The 23,058-nt window shown below is 33.7% G+C and overlaps 2 protein-coding genes across 2 annotated transcripts in view; both read right to left on the bottom strand.

The window, feature by feature from the left end:
* LOC127878810 (growth hormone secretagogue receptor type 1-like) overlaps positions 1–6,452 on the bottom strand; it is a 32,209-nt gene extending 25,757 nt beyond the window's left edge. Inside the window, exon 1 of the mRNA XM_052425338.1 lies at positions 6,331–6,452. Coding sequence (XP_052281298.1) covers positions 6,331–6,452 — 122 coding nt within the window. The remainder of the gene's footprint in view (positions 1–6,330) is intronic.
* Positions 6,453–16,993: 10,541 nt separating this feature from the next.
* Positions 16,994–18,151, bottom strand: LOC127878811 (growth hormone secretagogue receptor type 1-like). The gene has a single exon (XM_052425339.1). It carries the CDS (start codon positions 18,149–18,151, stop codon positions 16,994–16,996), a length of 1,158 nt encoding a protein of 385 aa, XP_052281299.1.
* Positions 18,152–23,058: the final 4,907 nt, after the last annotated feature.

Below are 23,058 nucleotides of genomic sequence, written 5' to 3' on the forward strand. Positions count from 1 at the left end.
AGTTAGGGGCAATGTGTCAACAAAAGATCTTTCAGACCCGTGCAAATGTGCTAAGCATTGTGGGAAACGGACTATTTCAAGCATGGCGCTGGTAATCATAATAAACACGGAAGTGAAAAATGGTAATTAATTATTATCAAAAACAGGCTCCATCAAACCGGGTCAGCTATAATATATTCTTGGATGCAGTTTGTGCTGCAAAAGGAGCCACTTTTCATGCCAGTCTATTGTTGTAATATTCACTAAACACGTTGCAATGACTGTTATCTTTTAAATCATAAATTTAAAACATGCTGAATTTTGAGGACTTTAAGGATTCAAAATAAAACGCTGTGAACATTGCAAGGAAACTTACATGTAATGTGTGACAGGATTATTCAGGGATGAAATAAAATGGAGTCCGAAGGATTTAACTTTTGGAGGAGGACGTCATGGTATCTTGGACATTTGGCATTTCCATATATTTATTTATCAGTAGATACTGAAAATGCTGAATGTGCTAATCGCAACATCAAAGTAAAACTGGTGAGATTTTTACAGCTTTATTTCTCTTGACATAATATTGTATGTTTTCCATTTAATTTATATGCTCATTTTTTATATAATTTAAGAAACAAATGTATCCATAACCAGAATAGTTGATGCATGTATAAATAAAAAGATACATGAACAGTGTGTTTTACTTTTTTATGTCCCTCGCCACTTATAGTGGGGGACATATTGTTTTTTCCCTGTCTGTTGGTTGGTTGGTTTGTGTGTTTGTGTGTTTGTTTGCTCCAACTTTAACATTTGCTTTAAATTTTGCAATATTGAACTGAAGATAGCAACTTGATATGTGGCATGCATGTGTATCTCATGGAGCTGCACATGTTGAGTGGTGAAAGGTAAAGGTCATCCTTCAAGGTCAAAGATCAAATATATGAGGACATAGTGTTTCACAAACACATCGCTTGTTTTGTAATATAAAGGTGAATTATGTTGCACATGGCGTCAAATATTTAATTATTGTAACTGTGGTGTATAGGATTGGGAATGCTTGGGTTTGATCCATACTCTGGGAGTGTTGCCATTATCTTCTCCATGGACACCAAGTGCTGGTGTACCAAGTAGAAGTAGTAGTAGTAGTAGTAGTAGTAGAAGTTAAATAGAAGTAGTAGTAGTAGTTGTTGTTGTTGTTGTTCGTGTTGTAATAGTAGTTAATTAATTAGTAGTAGTAGCAGTAGTAGTAGTTGTAGTGGTTGTGTTTGTATTTGTATTGAATTCTGGTCATACAACATAATTATGCAGCTGCTAATGATGATGATGATCAATATGATAATGCTGCTGCTGATTGTGATGATGATTATATAATGAGTCTTGGGTATAAGAAAATTTGTGAGGTTCAAACAAGAAACCTGCTGGATAATGAAACCTCTCATTTTATGACAAAAGAGCTAGATTATAGAGTATAAAATAAGTATAAAATTGTGAAAGTTACCACTCAAGGATCATGTGGGCTTCTTCAACAGCAATTTATAAAAAATGTTTTGTGTCTTTCAAATGCACTCAATATTGCTATTCCAATTGTTGTGCTCAGAAATGCTTCTGGATGGTCATACACCAATGAATACTTTCGTTCAATTATTTCTTCTAAAGGCACATTAAAAACTTGTTCGCCCTAAGTAGGAATTCCAGCAATCGCAATCCTAATTACATGTTAAAGTAAAATGCAATTGGTAACTGGGATTTTGAAAAACAGACGTTAATCTGTTTCTTTCAACCATAAAACAATACTATTCCTAAAAAAACATTACGTGGCTTCTGCTCTTTTAGGGAGTGCCTTTTCTTACTAATTTACCTTTTCTATTAATTTTCAAGTCATGCATTTTTTATTAATGAAACTTTATAAGAAACAAACGATTAAGTGTAAACTCTAGTGATTCATTGGAAATATAAAACAACTCCTAATTGTTGTTTAAGTGTTATACTTAACACACACACACACACACGCATGCACGCATGCTCGCACGAGCATGTTGTTTTGAATTTTAATTGAGAAACAAGGTCACTATTTATCAGAAAGGTGTATAAAGAAAAACACCTCGTACAAAACGCGCAATACATACATTTCTGTACATCACAAAAAAGTTACGTCTGTTAATTTTTCACTTTAAAGTCTCTAACAACCAGTGTGAATGAAAAACCGCGCGTTTGGGGATGGTTGATTGCATGCCCATGTAGTCGTTGTCGAAGACATGCACGTCTCCTCTCCACGAGACACAAGAGAAAACCTATTGCGATAAAAATTATTGGTCTACTTAAAAGTCATTAAAACGTATTTTCCGTGTTTAATAAAAATTAGTTCATTGAACTGTTCAATGATCATATGTTCCAATTTTGCTGACAATATGTAGTGCCCGCTTTGTCATTATCTTCTTTCATCCAGCTCGTTTTCCTGGGAAGACAATTTATGTTAAGCTTCATTACCGATAGGCAGTAAACATAATAAACTGCTTTTGCGTTTTAATTATTTTTATTTTTAATACTATTTCACTTTGAAAATTGTTGACATAATTAGTTCTTTAACATGAATTCTAAGAAAATGTATGCGACCAAACCATTCCGCCTTTTTCGGTGTCTTTGTTATCAGGGCTTCGAATAGTTTTGGTATGAAGAGTTTAACTCTTTTCTTGCGTGTCCGTGCTTTTGCCTAGAAGTTGGTCGAAAGCTTCATTACCAAGAATTACCAAGAATTGCATATGTACACAAACTTTTGCTTTAATGACTTTTCACAGTTTACAGAATTGTCTCATCATCATGGAACTTTTTTAATTGTTTTTATTTTATTAAATCAAACCCTCGTCAGTAGCTATGATACCACTTTTGCAGCAGCTAATCAGGACGACACAATAACTCAGCTGGAGGTTATGTTTAAGTTATGGTTGTAGCTTCAGTAGTTATGACTTTAGGGATTCACAACTGAACAATAATATTTGATGTATGAAAAAAGTCCAATAGTTATTGCAACACATTGTTTAAGTGTTAAAAATCGTTATTATGAACACCACGTTGAGAGAACGTACACTCTTGATAAATAAACACATTTATACGAAACTACCGCATACAATTTGTGCAAATTGTTCACACTTGACGATATAAAAGTGGACTTTGTGTTGATCCTATGTAAATATGTAAAGAAATGTGCGTTGGTCATATGTCTGTCCTAATGCATTTAATGTTTTATCACCATACAATCAATATACAGGCTAAAATCTGCAACATTACAAACAAAACCAATCGTCAAAAATGTACCTGACGTTGTTGAGTTTTTTCATGGAGATAACATTTAAAAAACGTTTTAAGTGCCAACTTTTATATGCGCGTGTTGTACTCGCGAATAACAGTATGTAAACTAAACAATATCATAGTTCAGGGTTTGTCTTATTTAAATAAGTCATATGATTATGTCATGGTTGTTAATATTAATCGTGAAATACAAATATATTGATTAATAATTGTTGCTGCTTGAAGAATCTTACTTTCTTTCTCAAGCCTCGAGTGAAAATACATTCACCAATTATATATATATATATATCATTAAATGAATTTCCGATTTAATAATTGTGGCATCGCAATGCTGGCGTGTTAAAAATAGTTATTCTAGATCCGTGTTTTGAATAACACTTTATAAGACCGTACACGCTTGATAAAATAAACACATAAATACGAAACTATCACATAAAATGTATTCACATTGTTAAAACTTGGAAAGCGAAATTTGTGTTGATCACATGTCAGTCCTAATTAATTGAATGTTTTATCACGATATACAGGCTACAATCTGCAACAATACAAACAAAACCATTCGTCGAAAATGTATCCGACGTTGTTGAGTTTCTGCATGGAGGTACCATTTAAAACGTTATAAGTGCCACTTGTTATATGCGTGTTGTACTCGCGAATAATAAAATATAAAATAAACAATATCATAGTTAATGTTTTGTCTTAGTTAAATAAGGCATAGCATTAAGTCATGGTTGTTAATATTAATCGTGAAATACAAATAAATTGATTAATAATTGTTGCTGCTTGATGAATCTTACTTTCTTTCTCAAGCCTCGAGTGAAAATACATTAACCTATTAAATTTTTATCCCTTAAAGAATTGCCGATTTAATAATTTCATCCGAACATCTTCACGAACATTATGATTTGTTTCTGTTATGCAATTGAAAATAACACTGTAAATAGTTTAACGGGATTTTATGTTTGAAATATTATATAATATTTGACAGGGGACACTAAGAAATAAGTAATCCAAACAGTAGTATATCTGAAAGTAGTATATAAAAAACACTACAACTAATCAGATAGCTCAAGTTCAAAACTCGATACCAGGGGCGTAGCTAGCATTTTTTGAGCTGTAGGCCCGGATATGATACATAAAAACGGGGGGTCCTCCCCCTGAACATTTTTAAAGAAAAAAATATGAACTTGTTTTATTTGAAATTGTTCAATTATGTTATGATTTTGTTTTTAACGTGATGCAAAGTATGTTACAAATGTTAAAATCTTTCTTACACTTGCACAGTAAAATTAAGGTAGAGACACTAGACTAACCTAAAGTCTGTGTATGTCATCGACTTCTATTATATATAAAAATAAATTAAGATGTGTTGTAAATGTTGTTTTTTCATCTCCGATTGCAAATAACGCGTTTCTGTTGTGTCTTTGCAATCTTGAAATAAAATGTTTTTTAAACAAAGTAATGTCTTAAAACATACAAAGCATACAGACCGTTGAGATGCATTTGAGATACATTCGATTCAGGCGACGTAAGTTCGAGTCCATGTGTAGCCATTTTTTCTCTTTAATTCCTTTTTGGTTAGACAATATATGAAATAATTTGGTTGTATATAGATGTATTTTTAAACAGCCTGGTAACTTAAGACATAAATCCAACACACTTCAAATGAACCACGATTATAAAACATTAGCAACTTAGTCGCGTACACTAATTGGTGTAAAATAACGCCAAATATATTACATGCTAAATTAAATTAAAGAAATAGTTTGACTCACACGCTTATTATCTTGCTGCTTTATTTAAAGGTTTTGTGAATTCCTCATTAATGTTCATGAATGCTTTCAGACGTATATTTAATTATTATTTGCAATTTACTGAAGGGAAATACATATTAAAGTAATTTACATATAAACATAATTTTTTTGAATGCAGGAAGAAAACCTGTCCTATTACATTCCTCCCTCCTTAACAGACAATAAATAAATATAATAAATGTATTTTAAATATTTACGGACAACACTGTTGAGATCATTTCTATCAGAACACAATTGAACACTCAAAAAAAAATTAAAAAATCATAATCAACATGAGACTTTGTCTAAATGTTCTTGCATCACACTTGTTTCAATATAACTATCACGGATCATCCGCCTAATTGTTTGCAAAGTGCCCTTTTCGTATGGCTTTAAGTGGTGGAGCACCCTTCTGTCGTCCTGGTCCAGGGACACGATGTCCTCCGCCTGGAAAACAGTGATGTCCTCTTTGATCACGGAAGACCATTCGGTTGTAACCCATTCTTTTCATTAGTTCATCATGTTATAGCTACATTTATTTCATCTATTGCTGATAATTGATGTATCAGCTCATTGTTGTGCTCATTCACACCCGATATGACTGCCATCACCTGTTGAGTTACACGTGGAACCGTATTCCCAATAATCTTGGAAAATGGCTTTACATCCTTCTGGAGTAGTCTGTTCTACTCTATGAGCTTCTTTAGGCCAGATTCAGTGGCGACAAAAAACTTCCTCAACATTTCACGATATTTGTTCCCAAGATCCACCACTCGCTCGCCCATGACTCGCCTCCCCCGATCTATTGCATCTACAACATGACGATTGACGTTGATTGTGGGCTCTTCTAATTGATCTTCATTCTGTTTTCTCTGTGTTTCTTCCAGCGCTGACATGCATGTCTGATTCACTAAATGAATTTCTTCCCTCGGCCTTTTAACAGCCGCCGTCTTGGTCTTATCTTGGTCTTATCCTTATTGTTACATTGTTCTTCCAGTTTCAAAAGTTTTGCATAACCTCTCGTGGCTTCCTTTTCTTTCTCGATTTGTGATTACAATTTTAAATTGTCAGCCTCTATGGTGCAGATGGTGCACCTTTTCTGTCTCAAATTTAGCGACCGTCTGTTCATATTTCACATTGAAACCACACATTTGTCTTCGAATTCTTTTTTTTCTTGTTGGTGATTGTCCTTCAAACACTGCACTACTGCTGGGAGACCAAGAATGGTGCTCTAATGTAAGTTTTCTCTGACTGAATCTCTTTGACAGCCTCGTGCTTTTCAGCATTCATCTTATTACGAAGTTCCTTTATGGCAGCCTGACGCTGGTAGTGCAGTGACTCAGGTTCCAAATAAAGGTTACAGTAGGTCCTCATTTTGGCTGTCTGTGTCACATACAACAATTTCTCCAGGTATCCGACATGATTATTTGCCTCATGCTGTTTTAAGTCCACTTCTACACAACCCTTACTCACATAACTACTATCTGCCTTAATTGGCCTATTCGAGTGTTCGACTAGCTGGTTCTTAACATGCCAGCGGCTCTCCATAGACCAATGCACTTACAGTACCTACAAGGTATGTCTCTATACCTATGTCTTGTACCCACTAAGGACGATACATTCTTGGATCAAGAAAATTCTGGTCTATAATTCATATCAAATCTATTTTCCTGCCTTGAATAAGGAGTCTCAAATCTACTATTCCTTAGATTTGCATGGCCATTTTGTCGAAAGGAATCATCTCTGAAGTTACCTTGATAGTTCCTATCCTCGAGTCTATAGTTATCAAGAGCTTAGTTGCTAATAGCAGGAGTACCATTTCTGAGAATCAGACTACGATCACTATTACTTCTAATGTTTGGCTGAACATTGCTATTATTATCATAACCTGTTATGAGATTTGTTGTAAGTTTGTGCAATTTTTCTTCTGAAATTGAACTGACCCTTTCTTGAAAATCTTCCACAGAACATTCGGGGTGCATGACTTACAGTCTTTCAACGCAATACTCCGTTGCACTAATACCTGCATCCGGCGACAACGGGTGGCTAAACTGAACATTCGAAATTACCTAGACCCTGAACATATGGATCGGTAACACAAGTCTCAGAAGCTCTAGGTTTAATATACGGAAAACACTATGTGTTCCAATATCCTTAGAGAATTTCGATTGGCAGTTACATATTCATTATTTTCGCTGCTTCTTTTTCTAAATTCGCATCTATACGCAACGACTTTCTCTCTAGGCATGTACATTTGGTCCAATATTCCCTGTATGGCCCAGTATTTTTTTAATTTAGCGGGATTCAGGGTTGACATATGTAATTTGTTGGGCTCTCCCCTTAAACACATCGTCAACATACACGGCATCTCCCTATCCCTATTTGTCCACCAATTCCAATTGCGAACTTTCTCAAAGGAACAAGCTAATCTGCCGACACACATGTTCTCCCATCAAACTTACCTGGTTAGTGTGAGCGTTAGCTCACACTAATGTTACAGAGCAAGTTTTGCAAATCAGTATGCGCTTAACTGCTTAACTACGCTATGGAAAGACAACCACTGCCTGTTACAGTAAAATTATGCAGACGACAAATGCTAAAAACGTCTGCTAGGAAAGATAACCACCACATCTGCCTGTTTATAGTTCACCACTGGTACACTGCAGTGGGTGTATATGACTAATAGTGTTAAACAGCTTGTAAGAGGACATTGGCCAGTCTAGTGTTTATCATTGAAATCTGTACATATTGGCTGCTTTCAGTGAAAATTGGGGCTTAATGCATGTCAAATAAGATTAGCCTGTGTACATTGATTAGCCTGTGCAATGCGTACAAGATAATCAAGGACGACATTTCTGATTGTATATTTTTTTTTCGTTTAAAGAGAGTCTCTGGTACTGGGATGACAATTAATGCATATGCATTAAGCCCTGTTTTCCCACAATGAAGCTTACATTATTTTTTTTATAAATGATTTAAAAAAACAACATCTGGATCTGTGTTTTAAGACACACTCTTTATAAATTTGAATGGGTTGTGTTCATTTAAAACTAGCAATATAAAAAGCTATAACATAATTTTGTAAACTGAGTTGCGTCTAAACTTATACAACAGCGAACACCTACAGTGCCTTCAGCGCTTTGATTTTATCACCGTTCTACCTATGAGTCTATTGTTTAGGTTTATATGGTCTACAAAGTCTCTATCTACTCTACCGCGCCGTTCAAATCCCCTGTTTAAGGTGTTATCTGTCCTTTTCTCAAGAGGATCAATGTAATTTTGTTCATAATGTTTGAAATTGATACTTTTTCTTATTCTATACTTGTCGGAATAAACGTTCATTACGAAGGGTAATGGCTTTGACTACGTTCTGTGAGACAAAAAGTCTTTTTTGTTATTTAATGTATTATCTGTGTTCGCGACAGAATCACTTATAAGATTCCATACAGAAGATTCTATCTAGGATAATTTGACATTTGTTCGAATATCGAACAAGATAAGTATTGATGCAAAGCATCACAGGGCGTCGGGAATTTCAGTGTAAAAGGCACTCAATGCAGTTACATGGAACGATTTTTTATACTGTAAATATTAATATATTGGCTGATTATTTTAAACAAAATAGAAAAAGATACTGGTATATGATTGTGTGTTATAACCCCCAAATAACCATTATCTATGATGTTGTGTTATAACCCCCAAATAACCATTATCTATGATTTTGTGTTGTAGCCCCCAAATATTTCATAGTTCATTTTATTTACATTGGTTTCTTTTTTTACTGGCATCCGTGTGCAGTTTTCATTAATGGAACAAAACCGTGTAGGTTTTAAAAATCTGCTTCATCTTGTAAGCGTAATTCCATTTTTTCTCAACTTCAAGGGGGGGATGATTCTGAACTTATTCTTACGTTGCTCATTTACGATAGGGGTTGAGTACTCATTGATATGAAAACACTGTAAAAGTTTTTTAATGTGTTTACGAACCCCCTCCCCCCCCCCCTCTCAAACATATATTTCATAGGCATAATAAAAACAAAAAATGATTACAATAAAACAGCATATTTATTTAAACTAAAATGTCTACATCAAAAAACATAAAGTTAACATAGAACACAAATAAAATAATTTTATTCTACTGGGACTTGAACCTTGGACCTCTCACATGTGAAGCGAGCGTGTAACCACTACACTACGGAACCGCTTGAAAAATCACCTTCTTACTAAGATTTTAAGGTATTTGGAGCCTAATGGGTATTTTTCCAGAAACACTCTTTGTTATTATTTCCACATAGTAAATTGTATATCACAACTAATTGCAAAATTTTAAAACTTTTAACCAGCCGGTTAACTTTTTATACTGTGTTGAATACACCTACCCCTTGACTCGGTTGGGCGTTTTCTATGGATTTACCCTATATTCAAAATATATAGTTTTTTGTAATGGGATATACATATATTTTGACAATTAACTTAATAAACGTACTCGACTGGATTTTGTTAGTAGATAAAGAATGAAAAAAGTGTCATTGAAAGAGAATTGTGCCTTTGATGTCCAATAATATATGCACTTATCTGGATAAATGGCAAAAACGACAACAAATGGTTCAGTGACAAGAAACTTTAATTACGTTTTATGTCACTTGTAGTGTGATGAAATGCATATATTGTACATATATATTTAACACAACATATTTTCTACACACTGAATGAATTTCAGGAAGTTTTACCGTTCCTATCTCAAGAAATTTTACTTTGAGTATGCCTACTCCAATTCATTTTCACGAAATGAATTCAAGTATAAATTTGTATATCACTTCTTTTTGGGTGTTTTCTAGTTTCTTATTAAAAGCTACAGTTATAAACCATGACATGTGAAGAAATTTAGCTAACTTTGAATTAATATTGATAAAATAATACATTAACAAGAGCACCGCATAACGGGTGCCACGCTCGGCTGAGAAAGCTTGTCAGATTTTTTTTAGAGGTCACAGTGACCTTGACCTTTGACCTAGTGACCAAAAAATGGGAGTGGTGTGTAGAACTCATCAAGGTGCATCTACATATGAAGTTTCAAAGTTGAAGGTGGAAGCACTATGATGTTATAGGCAAAGTTAAAGTTTTATATTAGAGGTCACAGTGACCTTGACCTTTGACCTAGTGAGCCAAAAATGGGAGTGGCGTGTAACTCATCAAGGTGCATGTACATATGAACTTTCAAAGTTGTAGGTGGAAGCACTGTGATGTTAGAGGCAAAGTAAAAGTTTTATATAAGAGGTCACAGTGACTTGAACCTTTGACCTAGTGACCCAAAAATGGGTGTGGCAGGTATAACTCATCAAGGTGCATGTACATATGAAGTTTCAAAGTTGTAGGTGGAAGCACTATGATGTAATAGGCAAAGTTAAAGTTTTATATTAGAGGTCACAGTGACCTTGACCTTTGACCTAGTGACCCAAAAATGGGTGTGGCGTGTAGAACTCATCAAGGTGCATGTACATATGAAGTTTCAAAGTTTTAGGTGGAAGCACTTTAATTTTAGAGCCAATGTAAAGGTTTTAGCACGACGGCGGACGTCGGACGGCGGACGACGAAGAGGCCATGACAATACCTCAGAGTTTTCTCCGAAAACAGCCGAGCTAATAAGACAATCTTAAGGTCACCTTAAGTCAAAAGGCAACATATGAATACAGGCGCAGTTCACCACAAAATGTCAAAGTTGTCCCAATATTACGTAGCATAAAGATGTATAAGTTACTAGTATTATGTTTCTTTAAACATGTAGCACAATAATATACAACTTATATTTTAATAAAAACAGCCAGATTAATGACAACTAAATGTACATAATTTAGTAACAGTATAAAGCCATTGCGTGATTTAGACTGGCCGCGTGTCATTTGAAAGCCATACTATTCCGTCACTTTTCGTCACTGAAAAACTGACCTATTTTTAGGACCACTTCAGATAAAATATTTTGTTGCGTTTGTGACTTTTGGTAGTCCCTAAAGTCATCCTCTCCGGAACTAGAAAATATGGCTTTCAAATGACACAAGGCCAGTCCATATCCCGCAATGTTTTCAGCTGTTGGTCGCTTTAGAGTTCCTCTATGCAACAGCACGTCTAACAATCTAATGTTCCTTCTTTGCCTTTAAGGCTTTTCATGACTTAAACAAACTGAATTATGGATTGCAGTAACAGTAAAGATGTGGGCCATATTGTCAGTAATTTGACATGTTTTAAGCAAAGATCCCAGTGCTTCAACATCATGAGGAGCACTGTGGGCGTTGCAGGTTGCCTGGAGAACACGTTCACTAGATCTTCCTGTTTGTGTGACTGTCCAGGATACGATTTTTGAAAACCGGCAAAGAGTCAACAAAACTGCTTACACAATTACAAAACGTTTCAAAACAGTGTGTTTTCAGCAATGCACTAACCAAAACCGGAAAATTAAACCTGCGCCCATTATGAGCAACAAAAATGGCTCTGGAAAACTTTGTAAGCCACATCATACAATCATGTAGAGAAGTTTTAATTGATACACTATCAACACTTCCATCATTTACACGCATTATGCCATGATCATCAACAGAGATGCCAATCATTTTATGAGCTTCGGAAGAAATTGGCACTGTTGTCTTCACATATGTCGAGAACTTTAAACCCGTCTTCAAATGCAACGCAGCAATCTGAGTAATATCATGCATTACTGTACATCGAACTGAAATACAAAATTATATTCACACAATGCTTATTTCATGAATTTTATAATTCCCCTTTTAGTTTCATTCTGACGCCTTATATGATCGTTGGTTATGAGAACAATCAATTTTCAGCACAACACGCACATAACATATTGACAAGTCGTTGAACTCAAATTATCGCTTGTGAAAAGACTTCACCATTTATATGAATAGCTCAGAATTTTAATATACCTATGCTCCTTCATAAGATTTATTACTAAAAGTAATTAATATATTTTTTAAAATGTAATATTTGGAATAGCTTTTAATATTTATGATAACAATCACAAATATTTTTAATAATGTGTCTGCCCTGGGGTTCTAACCAAAACTCTTTTTTTAAATGTAATTTTACCAAACTATGAACACAGTGCCTTTAATAAAACAATTATTATTAATATGTTTCATGTTCATCTGGAATAGGAAATAAGAAGACAGTTGATGAGAAAAAATGCTAAAATTTGGCACCAGATAACATTGTATTAAAAGTTAGTTATTACACTTACTCCATTTCTTTCTCATAAGCATCACTGGCAGCCTTGTTAGACGACGCAGTTGAGATTTTCTTGATGGCCTCCCCAGCACGAGCCTCCATCTTCTTAAGATTTCTATTTGCAATAAGCGTTATGTTCAGAGTGATAAGGAAGTTATTTACCTTCACCGGCCTGCCCAAACTGACTCATTGCTGAAAAGAGAATTGAAAATGATAAGAACATGAAAACGAAATAAGGCCGTAGTAGCTTAATAATGACGTCACAATGTATTTTCATAGAATCCATTCGTATCATTATTACATTATTAAATAACATGAATGAGCAATCAATTGGATTTAACAACACAAATGCGAAACTAAATTTGAAAACTGAATATGATGGAGACCGGAATGTTTCCTTATATATTACACGATAAACAAATATTCACTGGGAATAACACTTGGAATTTTAAGGGGTCTGAAAATGTGTAAGAAGTCCAAAGATCAAAGGCAATTGTAAAATGATTAAACATTGATAGAAATGGCAGGTTGTAAAATGAAGACATGCATACCTGTTCCAAGCTTGGTATTTACGTCAAAGCATGGCATTCCCCTGATCTTGAGATGGTGCTACTTTCCATAAGCAACACGGTTTACTTTTCTACAGTCAAGGTTTTCACAAACAACGTACAAATAACGACTGAGGCCATTTTGTTGTTCGCCAACAATGTTATATATTGTCAAAGGAATGGGACACAAATTACAAAACTGACTATACTGTAATTTGTTTAGCAAAACCTCCAGCTCAACGAGTCAATCAATCTTCGTCCATCCCCCCCCCACCCACTTCTGCTTACTCTTTTCACGCCATTTAGCAAATGCGAATAGCTTTTACGTGAGTCATTATCACACAAATCGCCATCGCAGAGCTCGGTAAATGAATAATTATTATCGAACACAACGTTGTCAATCGGTGTTTGCTTCTTTTTCGATTTTGCAAATCGCTCGCTTTTATTTCGCACTTTCATTTTGCTAAGAAAATGTTAGCAACCGTGACGTCATGAACACAAATATTTTATTAAACGAATTAATTTAACTTATATTTGTATTGTATAGTTATTTAATCTAAAAAAGAGATAAGCAAATTTAACTGTTAAATAAAAAATACAAATTTATTTCGTGTATTTAGTATAATTTCCGGACTTTACCGTAGATATCGCTTATAGACAAAACACTTTCCGGATACGGCGATATCGACCGACTATTCCCGATCTCACTAGGCACCTACTACCTTAATAAGTGACTGTAGTGTAACGGTTATAAATAAAACAATAAACCGTGTAATCGCTGTCGTCTTGTAAAATTGAAGAAAATACGCGTTAACCAAAACTCGAACAGCAAAAGTCTGCGTTATTGTTAGAAAAACCACAAAATAAATATATTTTGATTATGTCTTGTTTTTATACAAAACCAGAAAGTTTCGCGTATTTGCCAAGTCCCTGTGATCTTTTCCCTGTGATCAGTTTTTATTTAAAACAATTAGCTTTGCATTATTGGCAATAAATAGTGTAATAAATGTAATATGCACAAATGCAGTACTTATTTACACTAATTTACACAAAAAATCACCACTATGCAAGATATTTTTAAAACAAAAAATATATACATTGATCCGTAAAATAACTTCTCCTCCCATAGGCGAAAAATGCATTACATACTAGTCGCCGCACTCCAGTGCGACGCCAATGACATGTCACTAATGAGGCGCTAAGTGGTTACAATTTTTCAAATGAAATTACATGTACACTCAAAGGTATTAATTAGAGAGTTTAATTTACCATGTTTGAGGTCGTAATTCGAATACGTACACTAAATGAATTCATAAATGACGCCTAGTGACTTCTGGGACATTTGTGGGTGGGTGCCACCTTGCTGCACATTTAAATTTTGATTAAATTTTAACTGTGTTTTGCTTAGATACAACTTATACATTTTGCCATTATTAGGCAATTTCTAAATGGTATTGCTTGTTTCATTTAATTAAATCGTATAATTGATTTTATCGAAACAAAGGAGTGTTGCTTTTTTGTTGATATTGCAAAATTAGTTTGAACATTCTTTGATAAATAGATGGTGATTTTTTTAAGGTAATTTAAAGTGGTGCGGTAGAGTTTTGTTTTTTAAATTAAATCCAATAAGGCTAATCTCTTTATGGCGTTAAGTAATGTTTAATAAAAAAGATCGGGTACACAACATCATTCTTTTTGATTAGCATTTTAGACAAAAACACGCACTAGATTTATCCTTATAGAGCTCTCTTAACATATGGTCCAGCTATACTCTTCTGTAATATCGCGTTCGAAAATGTCTGTATTCATCGTATGAACATAACAATGCGCGAACAGTTTTGGTGGTATATACAACACTAATGTGGCTGATTTCTGCCATATCGTTCTGGCGTGTTAGCGGATTTGAAACTCACAAATAATGATTAAACACCAAAAAGACCAAAGGGCGTAAAATTCTCAATTGTCGTTTTGGCGGTTGTATATGTTGTCCTCAACACACCTGGCAATAAAAATTACCAATAAAAGTTGTTGTTGTTTTTTTTAATAGTTTTAATAATGGAGCCCCTTTTTTGGTCTTGCGGGTATATTTGTCTTTCAGGTTTGTAAGCGGGTTTAAAGGTCGCCGCTACGACATCAAGCACGAACGAAAAATGTACCACATAAAACAGCATCACGAATATACGTATTTATTTCATTTAGGCGCCACTTTTTATGCCCCCTGATCGAATGATCGGGGGTATATTGATTTTGGCCTGTCTGTCTGTCATTGTATGTGTGTGTCTGCCTGTCCCAAAACTTTAACCTTAGTCATAACTTTTGTAATATTGAAGATACCAACTTGATATTTGGCACGCATGTGTATCTCATGTAGCTGCACATTTTGAGTGATGAAATGTCAAGGTAAAGGTCATCCTTCGAGATTAAAGGTCAAATATATGGTTTCAAAGCGGCGCAGTAGGGGGCATTGTGTTTCACAAACACAGCTCTTGTTTTCGTTTTGCTTGTCTATTTGACGTTGTTTCGTTTGTCGTATTTTCGATCTTCTTCACACCAACCAACACGTCAGAAAAATATACACTTTGATACAGTTTTTTAAATATAAAACAAATATATACTAGAATTAAGCCAACATATTCGCCATATGGTACATCAGTTAGATTAAATGTTAGTGTGTAGAAATGGTTATCTGATTAGTTCCCAAAGAAGATACTTGTTTGAACCTTCTGTAGAACGAACACAATATAGCGAGGACGAAACTTTATAAACGTAAGCACTTAATATTTTAGCGAGTTTTTATTTCATAACAATACTTATAAAGGTACCAAATCTAATACACCACAAACTGAATTTTGGTTATTTTTATACAGTTCAAACAGCAAGAAGAGGTCATTTAAAAACAGTTTAACCTATGATTAACATAAGCACAGTATAAACACACAAGCACTGATGGTGTTAAACAAGAAACATGCTTAAACTGATTCACACAATATCAAATAATACAATAAAGTAAATCAGTGAGTAGTAAAGAAATATCACTGTAAATCCGATTTCGTATCAGTAGAACGCCTCACAGAAAACAACAACCAAAACATCAGTTTGTTAATTTAAATATAATCAAATGACAACATTCACATTTAAATATACTCATTTAGCAAACAATACGCCAGGAGTCTAATTTGACAGTCTGGCACAAGCATAGGCACTAATTATGGAAAGTTGTCGACTTCAGATAAAATATAACACACCGAGGTTAAACGGAAAAAAACATTAGCCATGTCATCATAAATATTTAATGCATTCTATATCTTTTATATGAATATTTTCATAAAAAATACCACCTTCCAATTGGTAATGATTTGTTTTCGTTTTCTCTAAAAGCACTTTTGTTCGTGAATAATTATGTGATTTATTATAATACGGTTAAAAATCTCATATGTGGATGTTATTTTTTACTGTTATCAAGTTCGACCTACATGCGCCAACTGTAAAGAAGAAGTAAATTTATATACATATTGTTTATATACATAATCAAACTACAACCAATATAAACACTAACCAAAACTCAGAAATAAGATTGACAAAACCAGTCATGTACATCAACGCAAAACAATTGTCAAAACAAAGTATTGAAACAAGTTAATATATTTCGTAGTTTTTATTTATTTATTTATTTATAACTACATACATCAATTAAACCCTTCATTGTTTAACGGAATGCATTTTTATAGAACCTGTACAGTTGATAAAAGCTTTTGAAATTTTCAATTTAATTACGAAGACATCACAAATGTCACATACACCTAAAATGGGAAAACACATTGTTACGATGAGATATATAGTTAAAATGAAAAAAACAACGACAAGAAAATTATTTCGTTATAACCTTACTTTCAGTTATGCTTTATTTATTAGTCATACTCCACTTCTGTTTTTTATTTTATTAATACACATTATTACACATAATATTTTACCACATGTAGAAGTGGTATTTATTATGCATTTTTTATTTTATACCACAATCGGTATTGATAACTTGATAATGTTTTAAATCTTTACAGCACGAGGTTTGGACAAAAACTAATCTGTTCTAAAATAACAAGCTTATATTTTTGTATGGTCTTGTATGCAGCAATTATGGATCACTGATAGATCTATTAATAGCTGAAATAGAGTCAATCGCCCTCCTTTTTGAAAACTCTTTACTCGGCCTGTGAGGCGAACAACGTAGAATTTCATTCAAGCGTTGTCTGAATTGCCTGGAGCAAACCACGTAGATAAAGAAGTTGATCGCGTAGTTGATCTGTTCTAAAATCTGCGAAATCTCACGAAAAACGAAAAAGGCCACGCTATTTGCATCAAAGGCGCTAAAGCCTGCTGTGAATGAATAAATGTGAACGGTCGAAATCGGTATGACGAGGATTACGTACGATATCAGAACACCAATGACCATCACACTTGCTTTCAAATTCGTGTCTATCTGTTTCTTGTTTGCCGACATGGAGCTGTTAGGCGCGCTGGATAAGTTGCCTTTCAACGCTTGGCGCATCTTGGCGTGACGGAATAAGCGAAAGACAATCTGAGGGGTAAGAACCAATAAAATAATGGTTGGAATAAAAGAATAAAAAGTTACTCCGATTGTTACGAACACACTTTGCTGCAAACTAGGTAAGTCAGGTTTGCAGATACCGCCTTGAATTCCCGACGAAAAATGCCAAATTGAATTATACGTCGTTATGATAACATAGTCGAGCACAATCGCTGCAAGAATATAATTCTTGCGTAAGATGAACTTTGCCTTCAACGGAAAGACTACGGCCACATATCGTTCAAAGCACAGCAACACGACTAGCCACGATGATGTCATTTTTGCAGATCTGAAGATGACGAAGAAGATCTTACATGACAGTGAAGACAACGCTCTGAGATCCATTCCAAACTGTTTGATGACAAAGAATTTGTTCAAAGGCTGTGTAATCAGGAGAACAGAGTCAGAGAAGGAGAGAAATAAAAGGATATATCGCGATGTCAAGTCTTTGAATCGAAAGGATATCATAGTAACAACCGTTAACATGTTTCCAGTTACTCCTACTACAAGAAACAGCGGCTGTATAATATAACCAATTATCAGAAACACGTCAATAACTGCCTGCATGATGGGGGAGGCGTTTGGCAGAGGAACGTTGTCGTTTGTTACATTTCCAGATAGGTTCTGCAAGCTGCTGTTCGATGTCACCAATGATATGTTCATCAAACTGCTGTTCAGCATCCATTGGTCTTCCACGATCTCCATGTCTGTCTTCTAAAATCAAGTCAAGGCATTGTTTCACCAGGTTCGTTTATGAAAATATTTGCTATAAGGTGCGTTATATTTGAAAACATGTTTTTAACTATAAAAATGTATTACAATTGTGTATTACGAGTTTTGCTATAAGTTCGTGATACAGTTAATACAATAACAACTTTTAAAATAATATATATTATTTTGCCTTGATATCAAAAGAAGTGAAATTGCAGATTAGCATCACATTTGCATGAAATAAATACTAATGCGCCTAACGGTACAATCTGCAAACATGTCAGTAAAAGAATGCTTACATGGACTAGATATATGAATCATTAAACAGAACAGCATATTAGTAAAATAGTAGAGTATGGAAAATAAAAATTAAGTAACACAAATTAAAGTTTAAATCAAATATTTACTCAACGTTTTATTATAAGACAGCCCACAATGATATAATATATTTTTGTCCGAAAAGAAATGTAAATTATTTATGTTCGCAGTTAATGTAATAAATGATTTTTTTCATTTCTCATACTATATGATTTTGAACCGTCATATAATTCTAACTTTCAGCCATTCTTGTACTTCGATTTTAATAATAATAATAATAATAATAATAATAATAATAATAATAAAAATAATAATAATAATAATAATAATAATGATAATAATAATAATAATAATATAAAAATAATAATGATGATACATTATCAATTGTATTATTATTTTTTATTTTATCATAAGAAGTAGTATCAGTAATACTATGCGTATTAAAAGTAGCAGTGGTACAAAAACTATGAAAACATCAGTCGAATTTATAACATGTATCTCAACTTACAATTTCGACTCACGCGGGAGTACTCGGAAGAAGATGATAATTGCAACCAACGAAGATAATTCCTGCAGCAAACTTGACAGCAAGGTAAAGGGCGCGTATTCAGGGCTGTCGTTTCAGCACTTTTATACCTTACTTTGTACGGGTTTCTGCTTTGCCCATTGGCCAATTGTAATCACATAACGATATTTGGCATATCCGTTCGCACATTAATGAAACCAATGATTAGAATACGGTTATGAATAATGTTTCATAACACGCCTTTATGCAATGTAATTGAGTGGGTACATCTGATATTACATAAACCGAATTTCCATTATACTAGTAAAGTTCAGATATTGTTTATTGTATACACCTGCTAACATAAGAGACTTATTTCACACAAAAACGCAACCGGGCAAGCACCAAATATTGTTCTAAAGGAGGGGCGAATTCGAGACCTGTCTATTTTTTCTTTGTCATTGCTCTGTAAGTATATACGCAACTGGTCTGTCATTGTATGGGCAAATAGGTAGATTTAATATTTTATCTTTCATCTCCCATCGACTATCAAACATATCAAATGTTCCAAATTAATTCAAAATACTCATGCCGACGTGCAGTCTTGGTGAAGCGTGACCAAACACGAACAGGTTGCAGTGCCGTGATAACTTATACTTGCTCTTATAATTTTCTGTTCAACGTGTTAATGATTCAAGATTATAAGGTTTTTACTTTACAGCAAATGATGGTACATTAGTATAGATGAAATAAAATAATTCAAAATAAATTCGCAAGTTGTATTAATAACATTGCAAAACCACAAATATAACAAAAACATAATAAGCCGATCTCTCGGAAAATCGACCTTATATAGGCTGATCTGGGTCGATACTTTATATACCCTTATTAATTATATTGAATTTATTTTTTGAACATGAATGTGTTAGTTAAAACAAAAATCAACTCATGGTCATTATATCATATCGAGTGTGTGTGTGCAAAGCCGGATCAATATGTCTGTGAAACAAAAGTATTATGAAGAATAAACTAATTTAAAACTCAATTAATTATACAACTGCATGGCATTAAGTGCATATTTATAATAGAAATGGAGCGGCAGAGGCCGACGCGTATCCTCACTGCGCATGTTTGATCCAGGGGCGCCCCAGGGTTGGTAATGGGGCCATGCATAGTTGACATTGACCGTATTGTCATAAGAGATGGTCAGTATCAATTTGAAGTAAATCGGTGTAGAAATGAAGAAGTTCATGTAAAATAACCTAAAAAAATAGTGAAAATCTCTGACGCTGCCCCACCCCAACCCCCATTACTTTTGACTCAGGGGTAAGATCAAAATTACAAATAGTGCAGGGTTGCACATATGCTCATAGCTACCATGTGTGTAAGTTTCAAGGTTCTAGTGCTAATAGTAAAGGAGGAGATTGTGGCCAGGACGGACGGACAGACGGCGGAGATAACCACATACTAGTAATCCCCACTTTTTATCCGAAAAGCGTGGGAATGATAATATGTTTTATGTTTCGAATGTTTATGCAAACATTTACTCGATAATATATAATACAAAACGCGTGAACACTGATAAAACACCTTTGACAATTCAAGCACTTATTTAACAAATGCCACCGTTGATTACTCAATCGCAGAATAAGAACATCCAAAATAATTGCCCACGCAGCATAATAGAAACTCAAGCAGACCTGATAATATACGGCTGAAATAATGAAATTATCATGTAACGGTAGAGAACCCCATTTAACACATATATTTAGTAGAATTGTGGAAACCTGTCAGTACACTGAAAGGTGGGGAATATGATATATAACACCAATATATGAAAGTGGCGACCCTAATCAGGCAAACATTTATCGAGGAATAACCCTTTCTTATATTACAGCATGGATTTATTCACATTTGCTATTCAAAATAATAAGTAAATGGTATGAAATAATTAATAAATATCGAACATTCAACACGGATATCACAAAAGAAATGCATTTGTATTGTAGACAGTATGACAAATAAATTAATAAATTTAGGATTGTATTTATGTAATATGCTAATAAATGATGGTATTGTTGTTGTATCATATTTTTGACACGTAATGACAATGGTCAATTTTGGATAGCGTTTATATCTTTAGTGTTTATCACAAGATTTTGTGGGTGACAAATGACTCGATAGTGGTTCAGTGGGTGTACATAATGGAATTCAATGCATATTTGTAATGATATTGTTGACATAATACATGTACATCGTTCGATAAGATTCTCAATTTTATAATATTTGCAATGTTGCGGGTCAATTCACTACTCTTCGCAAGTTTGAGGATCCTTTAACAAAAAAATCATGCATGTAATTTGATAAACCAACATTTAAAAGCCCATACACCATACAAATCAACGAATATTTCGTAAAAAAAATTGAAAATAAAGTTAACACATAAAAAAATCAACTGTTCCTTAAGATTTTGGCAGATAATGAAGTTTGTCGCTAAACGCTATATATTGATAAATGTTAAAAGGAAACAGTTATACTGAACATTTACAATGGTCTAAAATATAAATTATATGCATCTTTTGACGATTTAAAAACCTGAAAATTATAAGCGTTGCAACGCGAAACGAATTAATAATCTGGAGAGTTTTGTTCTTGTCGTCAAATTGTGTGACACTACGAGGATTGCATATAAAAAGTTTAAAATACAACAAGCTTAGTATTAACACGGATGGCCGATATATATGTATATGTATGTTTTTCAGCAAGTATGCTAAAATGCTTTTATGATATATTTCGAATTGCATTTATGTAATAGATATCGTTGCGGGAAATTAAAATGGAATATAATGTGCCACACACAAAAACTAGCATTTTGTATCTCGTTAAATCTATGTTACCATACCACATCTAGCGTCGCAATTTTGGCTATTGCTATGAAGCAAACTGATTTTTGTTTGAGTTAAAACTTTATCTTACAAAATATTTTGCAAAAAATTCGTTGATTTTGAGTATTTATGTTACTATAATACTGACTCTTACATAAACCACGCTTATTATTTCGATTATAAGTGTTCAACTGCACGAAATCCATTCCATACGCGTTTAGATTATTTATTCTGAATAAGTCTGATTAAAATTGAATTTCGAGGCATGCAAAAAAGCCTTTAAAAAGTAAAAGAAAAATAACGCATTTCAATGCAAGATGATATCAATTGAAAATAAAAAAGCCGAAATAACTTTTCGAAACATTTCAAATCGAAAGTTTAAATAAACTGCTGTAACATTTCCATAAACGAATTAAAGAATAATTTAAAAACAAGTTGAGCAATAAAACGTCAGATAGTAATAATGCCGAAGCATACGATTTTTGTTTAAATACCGATTATTTTAATAAAAATTGTATTTTTCAAGGATAAGATCAACAGATAACGGTAAATTAGGTATTGAATGAGGTTTAAACCTTTACCGTGACAATGCCACAAGAATTGATTGTATTTTAATGAATATTTCATTAAATGTATTAATCTTGTTTATTTTGTCATTCGTTCATAAAATATTAGCTTCTTGCTATTTTCCAGATAAGTTCATAAATGAGATAACCGGCGTTCTTCATAAAAAATCCTGATGATGATGATGTGTATAATTATATACGAATAACGCGTGTAAGCTGCTTCTCTAATTTGTATACACGCCTCGTAATGATTTTATATAAACGTTTTGAATCCTGTTTTTCAAAATAGTTGTAAAATGTCGGACCGAAATTCTGATTCTGAAAAAGTATGTCAAAACACATGGTTACTGTGCAATTTGTAATTTTTTTTATAAATATAGGGAATGGATAACCAAATAAATGCTAAATACAAATCTGTGTCCGTGTTAAGGGCGAATGTGTCCGACTCATGGGTGAATTCAGTGGGTATTGTTATTCAACTATTTTTCAATGAACATAAGCTGGGAATCAAAAAAATATTTGTAATATAGATTCATATGATATGATAGTTAAAACCTGCCATTGTTTACACACCGGTCTTACTGACCTGTGTAAATACGCGCTAAGAATTGTGGGAAACGAACTATT

Source organism: Dreissena polymorpha, chromosome 4 (genome assembly GCF_020536995.1).
Source record: "Dreissena polymorpha isolate Duluth1 chromosome 4, UMN_Dpol_1.0, whole genome shotgun sequence".
Classification (NCBI taxonomy): Eukaryota; Metazoa; Mollusca; class Bivalvia; order Myida; family Dreissenidae; genus Dreissena; species Dreissena polymorpha.